At 35.9% G+C, this 23,218-nt stretch overlaps 3 protein-coding genes across 3 annotated transcripts in view; 2 read left to right on the top strand and 1 right to left on the bottom strand.

Moving 5' to 3' along the window:
- The window catches only part of LOC121727255, a 103,744-nt gene extending 89,419 nt beyond the window's left edge, over positions 1-14,325 (top strand). Inside the window, exons 5-6 of the mRNA XM_042114980.1 lie at positions 9,314-9,533; positions 11,158-14,325. Coding sequence (XP_041970914.1) covers positions 9,314-9,533; positions 11,158-13,358 — 2,421 coding nt within the window. The 3' untranslated portion in view covers positions 13,359-14,325. The remainder of the gene's footprint in view (positions 1-9,313; positions 9,534-11,157) is intronic.
- On the top strand, positions 6,461-7,219 carry LOC121727309. Its single transcript, XM_042115055.1, has one exon. The coding sequence runs from the start codon at positions 6,528-6,530 to the stop codon at positions 7,185-7,187; it is 660 nt and encodes a 219-aa protein (XP_041970989.1). The 5' UTR covers positions 6,461-6,527; the 3' UTR covers positions 7,188-7,219.
- A 674-nt stretch (positions 14,326-14,999) lies between the features above and the next one.
- Positions 15,000-17,557, bottom strand: LOC121729113 (stress-associated endoplasmic reticulum protein 2). Its single transcript, XM_042117499.1, has 3 exons — positions 17,427-17,557; positions 16,609-16,721; positions 15,000-15,140 (listed from the first exon to the last, which is right to left on the bottom strand). The coding sequence occupies exons 2-3, from the start codon at positions 16,693-16,695 to the stop codon at positions 15,033-15,035; spliced, it is 195 nt and encodes a 64-aa protein (XP_041973433.1). The 5' UTR covers positions 16,696-16,721; positions 17,427-17,557; the 3' UTR covers positions 15,000-15,032.
- Positions 17,558-23,218: the final 5,661 nt, after the last annotated feature.

Raw genomic sequence — 23,218 nt, 5'->3', positions numbered from 1 at the left:
GCAGAACTCAGCGAAGAATTCTATTCTAGAGCCAAGTTATTCGGTCGCCTAGGACTTGTAGATACAACTTTATTGCGCGGCAATAGAGGTCACGAGGGACGAAGGAGGGATCCTTTTGTGCATTTCTGCAATCTGAGGGCAGTGTCCTCGGTGAACCGTGTTGCTAGGACGTAGAATAGGGCTGTCAGGATTTCTTTTTGTTTGCGCCGCACCAAAAGATATTGACGTTTAGGAAAATCGACACATTGTGCTGCCTCGCTAGATAGGCACTTTAGAGAATATTTTACTAACTTTGTTGTAAGTTGAACGATTGCTTTAAAGTGAACTCAATTTAATTATTATTATTTTTAACAAAAAATTGAACTCAACTTCTAAGATAAAAACGATATTCTTAATATGATCTAAAAACTATAAAATAATTCTTATTATTCATTAGTGCCCTCTTCAAAATTCGACTAAACCTCAACTACTTCTGCATCCAATTTTAATTATTCTTTTGAAGTCGGTACCAGCTCAGAACTGAGATTCTTGATATAGTAAAAAATACTTACTTACTTAACTTAGCCGGCACCTACTTCAAAAGAATTAAAATTGGATGCAGAAGTAGGTAGTTGAGGTTTAGTCGGATTTTGAAAAAGGCACTAGTGAAGAATAAGAATTATTTCATAGTTTTAGATCATATTAAGAATATCGCATTTATCTTGGAAGTCGGGTTCAAGTTTTTGTTAAAAAATAATAATTTTAGTATTTTTAGAATTTTTAAGGCTTTATGCGTATAGACATATTATTACTGTAAGTGAAATTGTGGTAAATGCTTGCAGTTATCTAAACGATGCCGAAATTTCTAAACTTTTGTTTAAAGGTTCAGGAGTTCTGTACAGTGCCTTTGGATCCAGAGACACCTTTGTATGAAATTTCACTTATTTGTAACATATGCTTGAGTTACTAGAAACAACATCTTAATTCTTAACCACCATGTGTATTTTACAAATTTCAAGAATTTCCGTCGATTGCTTTAAATAGATTCGTAATAATTGTACCAAATTCGGATTATACCCTATACAACAACAAAATAATTTTCGAAATCGGTTTACAAACCGGATATCGGATAATGATAATATCTATAATGATATCAAATATATCTGTCTCGATGTAAAAAAACTATGAAAAACACTAATAATAGAGTCATAATGTGATGTTGCAAGATGTGAGGGTGGTCTCCACCCTCACAATCTCCAACATCACAATGATAATGATTAATCTAATATATCTACCATAAGAATAATATGTCTTTAATTCTTAAAACCACGTCAAAGCCCCCGAACATGTGTCTATAAGGGGGCTGGAGATCTGTTCAAATCATGGTATATCTTGGTGCAAAATCTTAATTTTTTGGTAAGATTTACTTAGATTATTTTTCCGACCCAAATATCGACCAATAGAATTGCACCATTCGACGTCACGTGGTACAACCTACATGGTATTATACAGATAATTTTTTGAAAATTTTCTCTGGTAGTTGCTATATATAAAAAACAAATTCTAATTCTATTGGCCGACATTTGGGACGGAAAAATAATCCCCCGAATACCACACGAGCTTCAAAATTATCTGGCATTTCCCTCAAGGTTCTGTCGTCAAGTTTTTCAGAAAAAATCACTCGCACTTCGCGCTCGTGATTTTTTAACCTGAAAAACTTGACTCCTTCATTTGTTTGCAACGAACCTATCGGGAAATACCCGATAATTTTGAAGCTCTTGTGGTATTATAAGTGAATACTTAATTATTTATCCAAAATCACTATAAGTTTCCATTTGAAATACTTCAGATCGAATCACCAATAATATATTATGATAGATAATAAATGGGGTTTAAGTATAAATAGCGAGGAATTCCCTCGATTACTTATGGAGCCCATCATTAAGTCACCTTTTTTATGAACATATAGTACCAAATTCGGATTAAACCCGATACAATAGCGAAATAATTTTGAAAATCGGTCCACAAACTGCGAAGTGATCGTTGAACATACAAAAAAAAATATATAAACAGACGAACATAATATAACTCCCTCCTTTTTGGAAGTCGGTTAAAAATATAGCTTCTTTCTTTATACGATTAAAAGAAGTAAGGTGGTAAAGACACATTACGATATCAGTAAAAGTTCAAATACTATACTAATAAATAATAATATTATTTTAAATATGCCTTGTCTCTAATTCTCTATATCAATTAAATTTTTATCTAATACTAGCTGTCCCAGCAAAACGTTTCTTTGTCAAATAAAGTATTTCGCCCGCACTATTTTATTGAAGTGACTAAATAAGTAGGTATGTCACCATGGCAACGTCCATCGGTATCCCGTCGCACAAACAATGGTCGCCGTCAGTCTCGAGTTGTAATAATTTACTATTATTTATTCAATAAATGCACTATCAATATAAAAAGTACCCAGTAGCCGATTCTCAGACCCACTGAATATGCATATAAAATTTGGTTAAAATCAGTAAAGCCGTTTCGGAGGAGTACGCGGCCTAACATTGTGACACGAGAATTTTATATATAAGATATTTCAATAGAAAACAAAAACGAAGCAGTTTTTCTACCTGGCCTGCTGCCATTCTTCGACATAACACTCGTCATGGGATAATTCTTAGCAAATAATAAAGTTTTATTAATGGACAATAATTATCCCTGTGAGTACTCGTAATACCGGGTGAGATAACGCAGGAGCTGCTTGTTTATTGTTTAATGTTTATTGTTTATAGTTCTATTAAAGTGCAAAGTGAATTAGGTACAGCATACAATAATAACAGTTGTAAGTCGTAAACGCAATAGAGATGTTACGACTCAAAGAAAAAATATATTTCGTAAGAGTTAATTACTTAGATTTTTTTTAGGATAATAGAACATATTAAAAAAATGATATTAAATTAGACTAGCATCCAAAACAGAGATCCGAAGATTCGAGACTTTTTTTTTAAAGCCTATGCTGTCCCACTGCTGGGCAAAGGCCTCCTCCAAAGTTCTCCAGTTCTCTCGATTCAACGCAGCAAAGATTTTAATAAAGAAGAAAATCTGTACAAATCTAGAGTCGACCACGGGAAAGAGCAAGGGCTTATCATGTGGCTATCTAAAAGAAAAGAAAGTAAACTAAGAGTGGGTTGCATTAACTTACTTTAACTATAACTGTAACTTTAACTACAATGCAAAATGTGAAATCTTTGGTTAAAGTTAAAAATGGACGCCATCAAGACGACATATTTAACCATAACCATGCAGCTCGACAAGGCTTTAAATGCACGTGGCGAAAAAAGGAACTAACGCTGTCAACATACAAAAATGGCATTTTTGACAGTTCTCCTTTACCAGCAGCGCCCCCGCCCACGTTCTTATAAAGCCTTGTCGGACCAGCAACGTCTTTTGTCAAATTCTGTGGTAAAAGTTAAGGTTAAAGTTAAATTAGCCTTAACCATAACCTTTAACCACGCCTCTGGTGCAACCCAACCTAAGACTATATCCAGAATAAAATTGTTTATTGAAAGCCCATATTACATAGCAGTTAAAATATATAACCGTTTACCAGAAGAAATAAAAAATGAAACTAAATTAATTTCATTTACGAGAAAATTAAAAACTTACCTCATTAAAAATTGTTTTTACTCCCTGGAAAATTTCTTCTCTATAGACAATAATTAATTAGTTGTTGAAAGATAACAAAGTTCATAAAATATATTACTACCCATATATTATATAGATACATACTAGTATAGTTATATAATAAGAAATATTGTTAGTAAAATAAAATAAAATTAAGATACTTACTCATAAGTTATACCATTTCGCATTGTAAAAATATATTACATATAAAGTATTTGTTCACAATTTTTAAGCAAACGCCTGCACAAGGTACTAAGTCTTTACTTACAATGTTTGTATATTAATTACTTAGTTTGCAAATAAAATCTTTGAATCTATATTTTATCCAAGTACATATTTTTAACCGACTTCAAAAAAAGGAGGTTATCAATTCACCCAGGAACTGCCGCGGTAAATCTATTGCATAGCATTTTTTATCGACTTATGCAGTTATAATTATAATTCCCATAGGTACATCTAGTTGCACGCACACAAACACCGTGCCAAAGTCTAGCAACGCCACACCAACCGGCACAGCGGTGCGCATAGCTTAATAATATTATTATGTACATATTTGCATTTCTAGTATTTTCATCCAAAAATGCTTAAGATGCCAATAATCGCATGACTGCCAACGATATATCCCTAAAATTGGTTTTTCTTGATGAAAAATAGCGAAGTCGCTATCATTATCGTAGTTCTCAACCCTAATAGAGACTCATGAAAAATGATGGGCGCGTATTGTTTATGGTATAATGAGCCCCCGACGATGTGGGGCTCCGCTGGCGGGTCGGTCGGGACCGCCGAACGGCCGCGGGTACTCCCGACTCGCGACACGGACTCATAAGAGACGATAATTGGACTTATAGCTTGCTGTCAGCCATTAGCGCTGCTTAGCTATTCTTGATTGGTGAAATTTACATGGTAGCGCCAGAATTGAGACATCAAGAGGATCATTACGTAATACGTTTTCGGATTCTATTTATTCGATTATTACGTGTATGATATCTATTATTAACTGTACTGTTTTAATTAATAATATTAATTTGTATTTTTGTGTTTCTTGATAATATTCTTCTTCTTCCTCCCTCTCGAGCATAACCTCTTTAGTCCGGTGATTTTCCAGATTTTAAGGACATCATAACATTAACATTAAACACAAACACTCGTACTCATTACAAGTTAGGGTCAATTCAGACAGCAACGCGACGAAGCGACGGGAGGCGCGGCGCGGCATTTTGTATGGATTTGGCAGATTTCAATTGCGTGAGAAGTCTTGCGAATCTGTCAAATCCATATAATTTTAGAAATGCACCTACGTCTCGCGTTGCGGTCTGAATCAACCCTTAGGGTCAATCCAGAAAGCAACGCGACGAAGCCAATCGAGGCGCGGTGCGGCATAAAATTGTATGGATTTGACGCGTCGCGTAGATGCATTTCTAAATTTGCAAGACGTCTCACGCAATTGAAATCTGTCAAATCCATACAAATTTGTGCCGCGCCGCGCCTCGCCTCGCCTCGTCGCGTTGCGGTTGGAATTGACCCTTACACGTAGCAACCTTTTCGTAAATACATACGTTTAGCAAGAGCAACTAGTTATTTCGTTTCAGTTGATTCTGATTTCTGGGTCAATTTCGAGCCATCGTCTTTGGTTGGCGCATGAACTTAATAGTTCTTATAACATTATAACAGTTATTAGTGTACTTTTATAGTTTCAGATGTAATGATAGAGGTCAGTATCATCAAATACGATCCACCTACTTTTTGTTTACCTACGAAAGCTCACACCGACGAGGCCTCAATTCTCTGCGTTGACCATATTTAGGTGCAATTTAAAAACTGCCTTGTCATTGTATCGTTAGTGCTAGTTGCCTCAGTAGCTTCGATGAGAGATGTGTATTTTTAACCGATTTCTAAAATAGAGGTTCTATGTTTAGATATTTTCAATATTTTCTCCGATTTCAAATAATTATTCGATGGTAGTTAAAAGTAATCGAGTAGGCTGCTTTTGACGTGTTTAGAATAGGAAATAATATTATATTACTTACTTCAATAGGATCGTAGATGAAAGCATCACAAATGAAAAGCCTGGAATTTTAATGAATTCCCGATAATGCGTTTTCATATACTATAAGAGGAAACGAACTTGCAAGTATAATAAACAATACCATCTGATTAGAAGCGGGCATTCGATTAACGACTTAATGGCAGCTGTGAATTGAGTTGAAAATGCGCGAACAATCGGCGCCCATTTATATTCTGTGACAGTTTTTATGGTCACGTTTTGACCACGGTCAGTCTGGTACAGTTCGGTTATTCAATATTTTACAGGCATCGCACGAATTCACCAGCAACTATTGTATGCAGCTAGATCGCTTAATAACAAGGGAAAATCGTCTCTATGTGCTCTATAATAGAGGCGTTACCAGCGACGACCGCGACATCTTGAGTGAAGCGTAGCGCAATTTATCAAGAACCGACACTCTTTATTATGCGTTTGTCTTGATAGATCATTATAAACTAGCTCTTATTGTGTTGCTGGTAAGATCGAATACGGCACTGATGACGTCAGATTACACTTATGGGCCGCTTTTGTCGCGGCCAACTTTGAACCATATAAGGCCGGCGACATTCGCAGGGTGCCGTGTCACTTTTTACTACTGTTCCGTTATGTTATGAGAACTACTATGTTTGAATTTTTTACAACGAAGCGAAAGGTACATTTTCCCAATTTTCCTGAACCAACTGTAGATCGTTGTGGCACTTTTGGAAATAGTACAAAAAAAATTGACCTGACCTGACAAAAGTCATTTTAAATACTTTCATGCATAGACTTATTTATATGTCGTACTTTCATGTCAATGCTTTTCATCATTTCCGATAGCTAAATGGAATTTATCGAGCTAACTACATACAAATGGCTGAAGGAAGCTCAAATTTTCAATAAAAACAACCGCCGCGTACCCTCGGAATGGTTGGAGAAAAACGCCGACATCATAGTTCTCTACTTCTCCGAAAATGGCGTTGATAAAAATGGCATCATACAAAAATTCTACGAGTTATATGAAAACGCAAAGTTTCTAAACAACCCCATAGAAGTAATTAATATTCCGATGGATGGCACGGAGGCGAAAATGAGGGAGTCCTACGGGGGACAAGCGAACTGGTTCACTCTCAAATTTCATGACACCCTGGTACAAACGCTGCGCTTCATGTACGAAATCACCAGCACCCCGCGTCTTTTGGTCCGGAATGCTGATGGCACCATTATATCGCGCCACGGTATATCAGATCTAGAGACGCACGGGAAGAATGCGATTCTGACATGGTTGTCGCATAATTGTATGACATCAAAGCAGAGGTACTATAATAGGGAGTACGTTATGTACGGTGATCGATGGGACTATATGACGGTCGACCCGACGAGGAAAAGGGACGTTAAGTACAGCAGGAAGTTCAGTCGCGCCGCAGAACACGGCGAGACCACGCCGACGCCCTCCAAACATATTTTAAAGCAACCACCAAAAGATAAAATGAATGCAGATTAAAATCATTATGTAATTAAATATTATCAATTCGTTACATGTTTTTTTGCCCCTTTTTACATGGACGTAATATAGCTTACAGTAAACATAATAATCTTATATCTTTAAACGAGCAATTATTGTATATATATTATAATTGGAATCTCGGAATCGGCTCCAATGAATTTAGTAAATAGGGGGTTTCGGGGGCGATAAATCGATCAAGCTAGGAATCATTTTTAGAAAATGTCAATTTATTCGTATTTTATCGAATACCTAGCATAGCTCGGTCAAATAGCTAGTATAATTATTATGTATAGTTACGTTATCCAAAACAAGTTAAGTACCCCCAAAATGCAAACAAAGAAATCTCAAATAAAATTCAAATAATGTATTGATACAGAAACCTAAATCTATTTCAACAGCTCGTTAATTTGATAGAACCAGTAGATTTAGTATCCAAATTCCAGGCGAAGTGAAATTGTTATCGAATACCGACACAGACGGTATCAGTAGGTAGAGCAATTACTTCTGGGCGTATAACAGCTCTACATTACAATAATCGATTAATGAACTTGTAGCGCAGGGATTTCCAAACGGTGGAGCGTGGAGCGCTTTGGGGGCGTACAATTAGAAAAGATCAGGTACAACCACATCTTGTTGCTATGGGGATCGTGTCTGAATTCTGATCTTATAGCAGAACTTATAAGTACCTACACTGCTCTAAGTCTAGCGTAAACGTAATTTGTTAATTACGCCAGATCAAGCTTGAACTTGCCAACTTTTGGCACGTTACAATTAATCTGATAAACGTAAAAGAATAACTACTACAGACCGCTTTTTTTGATCGCGTTGGTTAAGGTGGAAATTATATCAAAGGTTGAAAACCACTGTTATAGGGATATGTCGATAGAGAGATAGGCAGCTGCCCTATTGTGGGACAGATTTTATTTAGGTTAAGAAACTGGTCCCCGGTGGTATCTCTACCATTTATCACTTAGGTAATTAAATTAACAAACAAGTGTGCACTTCTTACGATATTGTTTATTTCTAGATAAGATGAAACTTTGCAAAAAAATGTAAGTATCTTACCTATTAAAACTTCATGGTCTATAGGTACTTAATGTAATTGCATAATAAAATATCTATAAAATACTTAAAAAACTTGGCTCATGAGAATTTTTAATAGTATGGATGTTTTTAATTTATATAATTAACTAAATTCAAAAGCAGTACCTAATAATAGAAGCGGTGCCAATAACATTTAAAAAACCAGACTACTACTACACACACAACTTACTAGTCTAAAAAAGGATATCAAAATATCGCAGGTTCACAATATCATGCAACTGATGGGATTCTAATAAGTACATAAGAGTACCTTGTGGTTATCGGTCAACGTATAGTTAGAATATAGAACCTCCTCGTTTTTTGGAAGTCGGTTAAAAACTTGCAACTCGCGAGCAAAATTGACCAATGACCGCGTGATAAGTTTTCGAACCCCTGTCGAACGGGAATTGTGAATCAATGTGAGCAGCAAAATAGGCTCGACAAAATCTCAAAGAACAAGATTTAATGACGAAATACGTGCAATCAGGTTCCGAGTTGGTCGTCGGGGCTCGGGCTCGAATAATTGTTTGTGAGTGACAATGGCCGCCACGGCATTCTCGCATAAACAATAATTGTGGGCCCGCACGTGATGCAGAAAATATTAATTTGTCTGCGCTGCGACCTGTGTATAGAGAATGAGTAGAAAGACTCTCAGTAATAGGCCAATAAGCATTACTTTTACGGATTGCCACAAGAAATATACTTATTCATAATTATTTCTTATAAGTTATAAGAACCATGTAGAAACCTATAATATAGAGTTTAATCCTCCAAGCAACAAAATTGGTCACGTGTTATATCAACATAACCAACACAACCTATTACAAAATCCATAATTAAATTAAATTTCCGGAATCTGAATTCTTACGTACGATTTCAATTTGCAATAAACGAGTTTATGCGACGTCTAACATTATAATTTCAGTTCATCCGCAATCTAGGCACCTACATGAAAATTCAATGTTTATTTTTGATCTCTCATAACTGCTTCCATAACTTAAAATTGCTACGTAAATAAATACGGTTATAATAATTTGCAGGAGCTGTTCGTGCCCATCAATACGAAGGGTGAGCTGTACGAGGTGTGCCCGGAGGAGCTGTCGCCGACGGAGTGGGAGGACGCCAGCGGAGCCCCCGTGCCCTCGGAGGTGGCTGCGCGCGCGCACCGCCTGCCGCACCTGCTGAGCCTGTGGAGGCTGCCGGCCCGGGTCCGCCTGATCGCCGGCACCGTGCCCATCGAGATGGCGCACGATGTTGGAGGTGAGACTTAAACACTTAATATGCTTCCCTGGTACTTCAACGAACAATGGCAAATAGTGCAGCACGAGTCGGCGCATGAGTACCGAAAACTATTCCACCTCAATTTTTTATGCGATCCTCTTCGAATTGCCCTCCTGGAAGCCTCCTGATGATATAAATGCATGTTGCCTTGGCGCAACCCGGTGCCATATTGTTTAAACAAACATTGTTTAAACAAACATTGTTTAAACAAACATTGTTTAAACAATTGCAAGGAATTGTTATTTTTCAACCGGACAATTTTTTTTATATTCTTTATTGCAATTCCAATAAAAAAGGTCCTATGACGTTTCTCGATAAAGTTAATATTTTTAAAGATAATTAATTTTTAAAGGTTCGAAAAATCTCAAACTTGGGCACTTTCGACCCATGAAAAATATATTAAAAAAAAAAAAATTTCAGTAATATATTTGATTAAATTCTTTATGCAATAGTTAATAATATTGTTAATAGAAATTTAAAAAAATGTTCATTGTTTAGGTATATCTTTTTTTTATCTTAGTAAAAGTCGACAAAAGATGGTGTTTTTTGTATGGGAGCCGGGTTGCGCCATAGCAACATGCTTTTATATCATTATGACGGCAATTTAAAGAGGATCGCATAAAAAAATTGAGGTGGAATAGTTTTCGGTACTCATGCGCCGACTCGTGATGCACTAAAAGGAAATTATGATTTTACGAGCAGTTTCAGAGAATGCCTAATATAACCTATCATTACCGCAACTTGCCCACCCATTAGGTACCATCCGTCTGGTCATAAAATAACAATAACATAATATAGATAGATAGTCAAGTTTCACTTAGCCATATAGATAAACTGGCTATCGAGTCGTGTAGTAAAACCCAACAGTTAAACTCCACTTCTGACTAAAATATAGGCACCAAAATAAAAAGGTTAACTAACGTAATAAAATGTCTATAGATAGGTTTTTATTTACATAGAAACAATTCAAGCGGACAAATCACATAGAATTAACGAGGCGCAGTATGTTTCTCGTTCATATCATCAGCCACGAATCACTGAAGCGTTATATCTTAATGTACAATAATATTGCGTGAAATCTCCCGCGACGTATCTATTTCCCACGTTTAATTCATGTGGACGTAATCTTGATTATTTTCACCGGGACGTTATTTAATTCCGGTCTAATATCATAATTGACCTGTGTTATTTACCGATATGAACGATAAAATAGCGATAATCATCGCAATAGTCGCTCCAGCGCCGAGAGATGATCCTATAAATAAACTAGTACTGCAGGTCCCGGTCTTGTTTTACTTGTATTTTTAGATAGGGTTTAAATTAAGCTTTTGTAATGGTTTTCATAATTTATCGTAGGGCCTGATGAGTCGCTTCGTCCGCCGCGTAATCGCGTTGTGGCCCAGTTTTTGCTTCACTTTTCATAGTTGTCATAAATTAGCATAGCTTACGTTCCATGAGAAAATAATTTTCTAGTACCTAAATTGAGGTTCGTGTTGAAGTTTCTAAAGTAAAGAAACCAAATTAAACAAATTATTATTGCAGTTACTTTACATAAGTCATTAACTCTCCCATTTTATTTGATGCATATTTATTTTATTTACAGACGATCTTCTACTGAGGTCTGCAACAACAGAGCCAGTGCTGGTGATGTGCACCCTCCCAGAGTACAGCTCGCTGCCGTCCAGCCCCACGAAGCAGGTGGATCCGCGCTACCACGCCAAGGAGACCCTGCAGCTGCTGCCACTCAACAGCGGCGTCCGCGTCCGGCGCACGCAGCTCGGCTTCGACAGCGAGAAGAGAATGTTCCTCTCCGCGCGCCTTCAGAAAGCTCTAACCTTCTGTCAACTCAACGTTGACAACTGGATCAGGCAGATCTCGTACGCGAACTCCACCGTCACCGGCAAATCGAAGACGGCCGAGGACCTCATCAAGGAAGACCACGAGCCCGTCAAGTTTGAAAAGGAGAAAAAGTTCACTCTTCAGGGCTTGAAGCTAGACCCGTCTCGATTGTTCGGCAAGAGCGAGAAGGTCCTGAAAGACATGCCGGACGAGACCGAGGGCTCCATTATATTTTTAAGCAAAAACGAACTCGAACACATGAACTACGATGTATATAGTGACGACGGCAAGGACGATAAGAGCGAGGAGAAGGTCGACCAGGAGCAGTTCTCCAACGACAAGATGCACGTGTTCAGGGAGGACTCGGGAAACAAGAGGAGCAAGTGGTTCAAAAACATAAAATTACTGAGGAGTACGGAGAAGCTAGATGAGAAGATAACGATTATAGAAAATAGTGAGAAGTATAAGGATGTGAAGGATCCGTTCGATCCGCTAGGCGAGAAGAACAGCTCGATAGAGAGATACCAGGATATGGCGAAGTTGATCGAGGACAGGTTCGGTGCACTGAGAAAGAACGACAACAACACGGCCGAAAAGAGTCACTCGTACAAGAGTCTCACTACGTCGTCCTCCGACATGGGAACCAGCCAGTGTAGTTCCAACCACAAGAAGCCAGTTTTGACGAAGTCAGTTTCGGTTCAGACGGGCATGCCGGACAGCTCGTGCACGGAGGAGGAGGACAGCGGTATCAACATGAAGCACGATCGCAAGAATCTCAGCGTCGATCAGATTAACTACTGTGGCTCCATGGAGAGCGACTCTAGTTCGGGAAGAAAATTAAAGTCGTTAGACGAAAATATGTTAAAGAAATCGTCGGCCACCAAGTCGTCGACCAACCTCGACCGAAGACAGAGGATACAACCGGATCTCATCCCGGAGAAGGCGATAGCTAAAGCGGAATCCTACAACCAAATTCAGAGCTGCGAGGATATCAACATGTTCGGAGCCGGCTCACTGTACAACGATAGCGATTTCGAAATAAATTACAAGCAGCACTCGTTTATTACGGAAAAGCTATGCTCCGAGTTTCACGTCAAAACCAAAAGGGTTCTGAGTAAATCGACGTCCAATTTACTTCACTCTAAGAAGTCCGCCGACAAGAAGGACGACAGCAACAGCAACAGCATGCCCGCCAAGACGGAGCGCACCAGCGAGAGCGAGAAGTTCGTTAACTTCAGGAAGAAAATCGACAAGCCCCGAGCCCCGACGCCCAAATCGGAGATCGAGGAGAGCTCCCCGATAGACATATCCGAGGAAGAGCCCCAGTTCCAGAAGAAGATTCGGCGGTCGATATCTTCCATTCAGAAGCGCAAACTCCCCGTCATAGAAGATTTGCCGTACGGGCAAGTCGCGGACGCGGTGCACGACGAGGAGGACAAAACGGACTCCGACTCGAGCTCGGACAACATCTACGCCGAGATCTGCACCCCCAACGGCAACAAGAACGAGGACAACTACGACTGCAACGTCGACGTCATAGCGACCGACCCCGTCATATGCAACGTCAAGAAGGAGGTCATCAGTCGAAACGACGAGCGAGCTCGACAGATCCTCAACCAGGAGAATCCGTTTCGGCATATCGAGGTGGTGGTCATAGAGAAGACTACCGATTTCGAGTTAGAAAATTCGAGCATAGCGTCCAGCGACTTCGAGGACACGGGGAGCAGGAACGACGTCTCCATAGTGATAGACTCCTGGGAACGCGACAAACCATCACAAGTAGAACCAAAAATCCACGCTATTAGGCTAGAAATAACCAGTAATATGGACGACTATCCGCTGGACAACCCGAGCTTAGACCGGCCGGAGATCCATCATAGCAAAGATAACTCCCTAAGTTTTAGCAACAGTATCCATTTGAATGGTACATATCCCAACGAGGCCATTTATGATACTTTAAAATAGGTTAGTTGTAATATATTATTGTATGTTATCCACATGTCACAAAAGTTATAGTCAGAAAGTATTTCACCCACTTTGCAATAGATGCTGTGAGGGATGATAACTCCATGTGTCATATTATAGGAAATAAATATAGAAAATATGATGTAAATCTGTAAAGGTTGTGCTGTTTATAAAAGCAGATACACCGCATCAACTATACCCTACTTTTGTACGAAGTCTAAAGCCTTTTTCTCTCTATTTTGAATACACAGATATTTGCCATTAGAACTGTGGTTTATACAAACTAGTCTATCAATATAATAGCAAATTTTCAACCCAAAAACCTACTTGCTAGCCTTCTCTTAATTACTGTACGAAAAAGACAAGAAAAACTTATCAACACCTTGCTTACCACGTATACTTAATTCTATTGCATATTTCTGAAATACCTCAAAAATATGTTAATGGATATTTTAAATGTAAAACATTCAAATTATGAAAAATATTATGCTTTAAGCAACAATCTAGTAGTAGTATTCTATGAAAACAAAATCATCACATTATCTACAATCTACATGCTTAATGCTTATTAAGAAATTTCCTATCAAGTATTATAACAGTAAACAATAAATATAAATTACTGAGTAACTACTTTATTATTTGAAAAACGTGTCCCTCTTTCTAGTAATTATGTTTACATAGCGACTATACAACATCTGCTTGTCTTTGTCTAACATAATATAAGAATTAATGTCATAAGAAAGACAAATTTTTATAGCGAGCCTCGAATAGTTGTACGCTGTGTAAATATTTTATTAATAGGGGGTAAGTATCACACTACATATCACTATGAAAAATGTAAATTTTGTATCATATAGGTAGAAATTATTACTTTTGTATAAATATATTATAGTAATCACGCTCTCAAAAGCTAAATGTAATATTATTATAAGATACTCTCTGAGAAGCAAATAAACGATCTAAATGATGTGTGAATTTCATTTTTAACAAACGCTTTACGCTTATAATAAAACGCCTATAGACAAATATTAATTTTATTTATTTATTCAAATAAATTATAATTAAAATATAAAATCAAATAATTTCAACAGTGGGCGGATAAAACTAAAATTTCATTGGAAGTTTGGAATTTACCAGACTGCAAAAAAAAAAACAATTGTGCGCCTTTCGTATTTTCATTGCAGAATTGGATTTTTTTTTGTATTTTTTTCTTATACAATTTATTTAATATAATATATACAAGAACAGTAGCACATAATTTTAAAACTGAGATTATAGTATAAAATGTACTCCCTAAAACAAACACAGGCATAGATTACTAAGGAATTTTGCGCTAAAATAATATTGTTTACACTAAAACTCTAGCGTAAAGAATAACGATGAGATACTGTGGCATAAACACGTTATATTGGTATTAAAATTATGTAGTCGACATTATATACAATTATTATTAGATAAAACAAAAGTAATGGAAAGTGATCAGTAATGGTAAGCTAAATTTACATGCATATTGATCATAAAAATTATGTAAATCGACAAATAAGACTAAAATAGACTAAAAATAATTGTAAAATAAATGTCATTTTGAAAATTAAAAATTATAACATATCTACGCCACATTCTTGCGCATAGTTGTTTTTAAATTCAGTCAGAGGATACATCATCACAGGAGGCTTAGGCGAGCCTTATGGACTGGATGATCTGGAAAACAGCTGAACCGCACACCACGAAGATAAAGAGAGCCAGCAGCCATGGTGCTACAGGATACTGGTCATCCTTCTCCTGAAATAGAAAGACATTGTATATTAGACTGGTACGTTAGATACTCGAGCCAGGGATTCTGGGGCACTTGCGAAGAAAATCCATCATGAATGTAACAAATAAAACTATAAAAAAATCTATACTAATTATATAAATGCGAAAGTGTGTCTGTCTGTTACCACTTCACGCCCAAACCGCTGAACCGATTTTGCTGAAATTTGGTTTTGATATACTTTGAGCCCCGAGAAAGGACATAGGATACTTTTTATACCAACAAAATGTACGGTTCTCGCGCGATAAACAATTTTTGGCGCAATGGAGTTGCAGGTGTCAACTAGTATTTAATATGTTAACAATGATTGTACATGTAATATAATATAGTGATTGCCAATATAGTTATTATCATTTAGTATTATTCTATTTCCAATAAAACCCAGAACTTGATTAAAAACAAGGTATTTGAGTTTATCTGATAATTAATGTATATCAGCCATTTGACCTCCACGGATTTTGTTTACAAATGTAGCCAATAAAATACATTGCAAATTGAAACATTTAAATATTGAATAAATCTTATTTGAAAATACTATTTTGCACACCGGTTTCAATACACACTATAAAAACTTGCGCAAATAAACTTGTTTGCTTACCCTACAGAGAGATATTAAGAGGTAAATGTTACAAAAAATTACAATAAGTAGATATTATTGTGATCAGAAAATTATTTTTTTAACCCCCGACAAAAAAGAGGGGTGTTATAAGTTTGATGTGTCTGTCTGTCTGTCTGTGGCATCGTAGCATCCAAACGGGTAGATTTTTTTATTTGAAAGCTGACTTAATTGAGAGTGTTCTTAGCTATAGTTCATCATCATCAGCCTGCTCCATGCTGAAAAATCGCGTTCATCTGGCTCATTAAGGGTCAGTTCACAACGAACCAAATCGAGGCAATCAGTGACATGGTGATACAAAATGCAAAAGACACTGTTGGCGGCCCCCCGACATACCGTAACAACAATAATTATGGACTAAAATATCACTTTACACTTAGGAATTATTTAAACTTAAAGTCAGTAAAATATATTATTTCATTACTTTTTAAAGTTGTTTGGCGGGGTTTTTTTTAAGTTTCTTAATCATTCATAAAATGTAAATTGGTAACCCACTTCTATTGGATTCGTATTTTGAAAAATAAATTATTAGTAAGTTCCTAAACTTTTCAAAAAAAGAGCAGTAAGTAGAGAACTTCTTATGCAACTTTAGAATGCTTGTAGGTTACATCAGAAAACATGATGGGAATCATTATGCAAGCATTACTAGATTCACTGAAGCTGAAAACCTTTCTTAAATTTAATTTTCTTGACTATTATCAGCTTCCTCATTTGAAACATCTACCATGACCAATTCACATCAATTATTTCATTTATTATGAAATATCAATCAAATCTAATCAACCATAGCTACATACATCAAATCACATTAAAAAAAATACCTTAGTGGTTTTTGGTACATTTCCTCTCTGTGTGATGTTTTTGCTGGCAATCTCGTTGGCGATGCGCATCCTCTGTTTAGGTGCCATTGTGTTAGTCTGTTGTTATATTTGCCCTGAAAAATATTAAAGACAAACCTTCATAACATTTTCCTGCATTATGATAAGAGAGCATAATAATATTATGTAAGAAAGAAAAAAATATACAACATAATATTGTATACCTAGGAATAATTTTGTTTGTTTTGTTAATGTTAAAATAAAACCAGTTCCACTACACTTATAAATGCCCTCTATGATAGGTACTCAGTTTGAAGTAAATAAAATATTTTTTAGTTAAATAATAACATTATTTTGCGCAGATATAAAATTATTTACAAAACACATAATTTAACTACAGTGATGTTGCTACGTCCTGGAATCTAGATAGTTATGTTTATTTTCTGTTTTGATACTGTGAATGTTTCTTCAAGCCAGACCATATAATAAATTAATACGTTATTGATCTACAGGTACTGGCACAAAAGGAAACTAAATAAAATAACCATTAACACCAGCTGCTAGTACAATATTTTTGTTTGAGTAATGTAAATGCAACGTTTCACTTACGGCGTAAAATTTCACATAACAATCTAATCGTGTAGCTGATTTAATGCCTATAACACTGATTGGATTCAGAAGTTCTAGATTAAAGCGATTCTTGTAGGCTCGACGAATGTCCTGCTTTTTATATAAAATGAAATGGGAAGAACTTGCCTCTTGTTTAGCCTAAATAATGATTAAGTATATCGATGAAAATAACTTAAAAACAGTGTACTTACAATATGTTCCTTAAAAATAAAGGCTTTTCAGCCGGACACGCACAAGCTAAGTTGACACGTATGTAAAAATGAAATTTATCGAAATAATTCACACTTTCGAACGTCAACACGTCGCAACTGAGTGACGTTTTATTGACACGCGTCAGTTTAGTGTTGCCACTTGCCGTAACTATAAAAAAATAATTTTATTAAATTTATCACATATTTAACTAACAGAATTTACAAAATATATTAATAGATTACTAAATTTATTTAATCAATATTACGTTAAATATTAATAAAATAAATTGAAAATCATTATTTTGTATTTAAATTCTTTTTTGTATAAGCGCCATCTATTAACGATAAGAGACATTATTTGTATAAAAAGAACCCTTAACGCAGCCGTTTTGTCTACTTGACACTAGATAGCGCTTTAAGATTATTGTTAGTTATCTGACGACAGATGGCACTATGTATTATGAAATAAACCTTTTAAAAATTAAAAATATTCAGGTCTAGATATATAGCACCTATACTATGTTGAGCGATTATGTATATTATTATGATTGCAAGATAATTATTCAATCTTAAAGCTTTATTATAATTTCGAGGAGGACGAGTAGTCGAGTAATAATAGAGTGGTTAAAAATATTGATTTTGCAATAGTTTTGTTAGGATTACACAAATATTATTAATTAAAATTTCTTTTATAATTTTATCCTATCTAGCTACAATCGCTCTCTTGGTGATATCCAGTGGCGTAGCCTCCAACGTGAATTTTTTAGTTGAGACTAATTAGAAAAAAAAATATATTAGATTTTTTTTTGCCATTAACCTAAGGCATCAAATTTTTATACCCCTCGGAGGTACTCTACGCTTCTGGTGATATTATCAAACAAACTTATCGCCCGACCAGGCATTTAATTGCAGTTAGCATCATTATTAAACTAAAAATAAAATAGTTTGAGTTATGTACGTAAACACGCTTTTAGTATTTAAAAAAATTTAACAAATCATTACACTGTCATCAATGACAATGTAATAATTTGTTAAAATTGGCTCTACGTATGCTTCGACAGTATATAAATAAGTCTATGACGTATGCAAAGTTTCGAATTTGATTCTGGGCATGGGATATGATATGACGGCTCACGGTGACGAACGATGGGGTTACCCAGACGGTATAATAATAATAATAAGTATATAATTTATAAGTATTTATAATACTCCTTCAGTCTTCACTATGCAATGGAATAAAAAATGCATATTAATAAATAATAATTTATTTTAAATTATAATACTATCTACTTACCTAATTATTATGTAGGTATGACTATATTATAATATTATGACGCCCGCAACTCCGTTGCGCCAAAATCCGTTTATGGCGCAGGAACCGTACGTTTGCCGGGATAAAAACTAGGTATCCTAATCCTTTCCCGGGACTCAAAGTACCGCAATACCAAATTTCAGAAATCAAAATCGGTTCAGCGGTTTGGGCGTGAAAAAGTAACAAACAAACGGACTTTCGCATTTATATTATTTATAGATTAGTATTATTTATAGTTAGTAGGATAAGGGATGCTATGAGTTCTTAATTTGCCCGCAGGCCGCAACGCAATTCGTCCAGTTTATAGTGATCGCTGAAGTTATAAAGCGTACCTACCTATTCCATAAGTAGGTACTATATAAGTCTATCTATGTATAAAAATAGAGTAGGTAATTACCTACTCTATTTTTATACTTAATAAATAAAATTGTGGTTACCGTATTTTAAGTCTTCAATGTCGGTTAAAAGTAGACAGAATAAAAAATCGGCCAAGTGCGAGTTGAACTCGCACACGAAGGGTTTCGTACCGATACAGAGCAAAAATAGGCTAAAAATTGTGTTTTTTTTATGGGAGCCCTCCTTAATTTTTTATTTTATTTTAATATTATTATTAAATATTAGAGTACACATGTAACAAAAGAATGTGTGAAAAATTCAAGTGCCTACCTCTTTCCATTATTGATATAGAGCGAAAAAGGGCCGAAAAAAATCACGTTTGTTGTATGGGAGCCCCCTTAAATATTTATTTTATTTTGTTTTCAGTATTTGTTGTTATAGCGGCGACAGATATACATAATCTGTGAAAATTTCAGAAGTCTAGCTATAGCGATTATTGAGATACAGCCTGGAGACAAACAGAAGGACAGGAGAGTGGGAGAGGAGTTTACACGTGGGAGAGCCATGCTTCGGCACGAATGGACCGGCTCGACCTGAGAAATACCACGTTCTCACAAAAAACCGGCGTGAAACAGCGCTTGCGCTGTGTTTCGCTGAGTGAGTGAGTTTACCGGAGGCCCAATTCCCTTCCCTATCCTCCCCTATTCCCTTCCCTTCCCTTCCCTTCCCTATTAAAAGGCCGGCAACGCACCTGCAGCTCTTCTAGCTAATGCTGCGAGTGTCCATGGGCGACGGAAGTTGCTTTCCATCAGGTGACCCGTTTGCTCGTTTGCCCCCTTATTTCATAAAAAAAAAGATAGACGGACAGACAACGAAGTCTTAGTAATAGGGTCCCGTTTTTACCCTTTGGGTACGGAACCCTAGAAAAGGATAAGTTTAGATTAGAAACCATGGGCATTATAATAATTTATCTTTGTTACTGTTACTATCGATCGATCTTAGTATTACACCCACGTACTTAACCTGAAGTATTTAGCTACCCTCTCCGAGATATCGCAAATGGAAAAGTTCACACCTCCTTTATTAGGGAATCGATTATTCGCTTCCTCGAGTTCGATAGAAACAGGGATACATAAGTCGCGGAGCAGAAACGAGACAAAATAAAGCCTCAAGAGGTTCTAAGGACGATATCGAGTGTCCGCGCCCACCAATGAGAGGTTCTGTTATCCTGGGAGGGTGATCCTTCGGCTGTGATTGGCGGAGGGAGATAACGCCGTCGCCGCCCAACCAGCCATTCCGATCTGATCGTAGGAGACAGACGGCATGTGTTTCGGTGATGCATGGAGGTTTTATTGTCGTATATTCAAATCATTAATTAACTTTTCACAAAAAAGATTTATTATCCGCGTGTTCCTAATTTAGTTTTTTTTTGGTGTTTTCATAATGATTTATTATTATGTTAGAATATTTGGATTGATTGATTATTACGAGTATTAATTATTTAGTAATCTTTGCCACTGATTTTTATAGAGAATTGGTTTTTATTGAGGTAGGTTTTTTAATTGCCAACGATAGTAATTAATACTACTTTTACTACCTAATATGTATTCTGTGATACCAATTAATAATATTCTGGTACAAAATGAGATTATAAATTTAAATTCATGCTCAGACTATAAATTATTTGGTTTTAGATTTAAATCATAGCATTTCTATTTATAAAGGTACCTAAGTTCAGCAACAAACCGAACTTTATTAGTTATTTGTTTATCTAACCTTTAAGCAAAGGATTGTCTTATTATGTGTTGATTATAATTTCTACTAAGTTAATTACTTACTTACAATAATATTATTAAGTACGCACATTAAAACATACACTAGTCTACTAACTAAATATGCCAATTACCAGTAGAGAAGTACTATAGTCTATTTAGAGAGTAGACTGGAAACAAAAAAAATTGCCAAAACACGACCGCACTGTAGCACATCTTTCATATTTTGGCGGTGTTGTTTTAGGATTATTTGCCTTTCTGCATATTTTTTGTTTCAACAGAAACAAAAAATATTACCTATCATTTGACAAAATCTCCACGAATAGTTGGAGATTTTGTCAAAGCAGATCTAGGTAAAAGGTATACACCTAAGTGACCTAGAAAGCTGACATATACCACTATAGTTGATCGTAGCTTTTTTGCTAATCTTTAAAATTTTGTCGGGTTATTTCAAGACAATGATAGTTGTGATCTGTCTCTTGTCATGATCAGAAAGATGCGCAATCTGCATCTTGCTCTGCTCGTATGTTAAAGGACAAATAAATGTCGGAATCGCACATTAGATTAAGTATATCTTTTATACTTGAACTTAAACTAAAAGGATTAATAAAAAAACAGCTATTGATTGTACCTTCTTTAAATACTGTATTCTGTATTTGAAGGTATAATACAGTTCTATCAACTTTTGCATCTAGGCCTTATGGAGCATCACTAATATAAGAATGCATTTAGTTTACAAAACACATTGGAAATCAAAAGTATTAGACGTAACATCTTTCGTGTGCACTCTACCTAACAATGAGCTTAAACGAAAGTGTCCCCGTTTTTGTGTCGTGTATGGTATAGCCAGGGATAAGCGCAGGAGCGAAAAATCCCTTTAAAGGCGGCCGATACAAACACTAAACACGTGTACTTAGTACGAGACATAGTGCTTTGTAATATTGTAGATAATGTTGCTTACTACCTGAACATCTTACATCACTATAGTCTATAGATATAGAATTCCTAAACTATTTAGCGATCTGTGGTGCTGTTAGATGTTATAGATTTTGATAAAACAATATCGTCTATACCTACAGGACTTGAATTTATACTTCTTTTTTATACTACTTTTTTAAAATGAGATTTAAGATCAGGTAAGTTCGGTAAAACATTACATAATTAAAAAGATGTTTATCTTAGCGGCCAGAACGAATAAGTGTATTTGTGTAAACGCGCGTGAACTGCAAACAACAATACAGAGATTATACGGAGACGACGGCCGTTGGCGCCAAACGCAAACGTCATTTGCAAATCACTAGCAAAAAATGTTCACAGATAAAAGAGCAAACAGATTTAATGGGAAAATGGTAGACAGACACTGCAATAAAGGTGGTAGTTAATCGAATATTTTTAGATATAAGTAAGTATGTTAAGTATTGAAAATGAGTAGTCATTAAACGTATGCGGATTAAATAATTCAGCGTGTAAATGCTGTAAAAATATATTTTGAAGATTCATAAAATTACAAAGTGCAATAAGTTCTGTTCAAGAATCTTTTTTTGCATGAAACATGAAAGTTAAAGCTACAGTTTTGCTACGCGCTCCAACTTTTCGTAGCGCGACGGCATTTTGTGCATATTTTTACAACTACATAATATAGTCCGGGTTCCGTAGAACTACATTTTTTTTTATTACTATCAAGCTAATTTTTTGAGTGTAGCTTAATTTTGATAAGACGAACAACAATTTTATCTACGAAATTCTTGAAAGTGGTAGCTAACAGAGAAAGTTTGATTTGATGGTCCTAAAATATATTCTATTTGTACGACAATGTTACTCTTAAATAATGTAACTATTAACCTACAAATATACAAAAAATCAGCTGGTTAGGGTTCCGTAGTTAACCGTTGTTGATTACAGAACCCACTTTCAAGACTTTTCGCAAATAAAATTGTTATTCATCTCATTAAAATGAAGCTACTCACAAAAAATTAGCTTCAGATAGTAATAAAAAAAATATTCTACGGAACCTGGACTATTATTTAAGTATTTAAATTATTATTACGTAAATATTATTATAAGAAGGGATAATTTAAAATACTTCATAATTCGCAGCTGCCTTCGAAGTTGTAAATACTCGTACGTGTACGTTTTTTTGGCACACTCCTTCTGCCTGATTAGAGTTCTGACAAGGTCTGACGTAAGGCAAGGAGCCGGTGGACCACACGGGGGGGAAAATTAACCGAAATCCGATTTGATGGTGGTTCAATATTAACTAACGATGTGTGAAACTCTGTGTGGCCGCGAGTGTCGATTTGCTATTCCGAACCAGGATTACTAATGTTTACAAATTATCTATTTTTATGATCTTTATTTTACTGTAGGCATGT

This window comes from Aricia agestis, chromosome 1 (assembly GCF_905147365.1).
Source record: "Aricia agestis chromosome 1, ilAriAges1.1, whole genome shotgun sequence".
In the NCBI taxonomy this organism is placed as follows: Eukaryota; Metazoa; Arthropoda; class Insecta; order Lepidoptera; family Lycaenidae; genus Aricia; species Aricia agestis.
The sequence above is the reverse complement of the archived record's forward strand: the minus strand, read 5'-3'. Positions and strand labels throughout refer to the sequence as shown.

Excerpts from the sequence above, each read along its gene's own strand:
- LOC121727309 (XM_042115055.1), top strand. The coding sequence starts at position 6,528 with ATGGAATTTATCGAGCTAACTACATACAAATGGCTGAAGGAAGCTCAA.
- LOC121729113 (XM_042117499.1), bottom strand. The coding sequence starts at position 16,695 with ATGGCACCTAAACAGAGGATGCGCATCGCCAACGAGATTGCCAGCAAA. Across the intron at positions 15,141-16,608 it reads ATGTACCAAAAACCACTAAG|GAGAAGGATGACCAGTATCC; the intron begins GTATTTTTTTTA and ends TTTCTATTTCAG.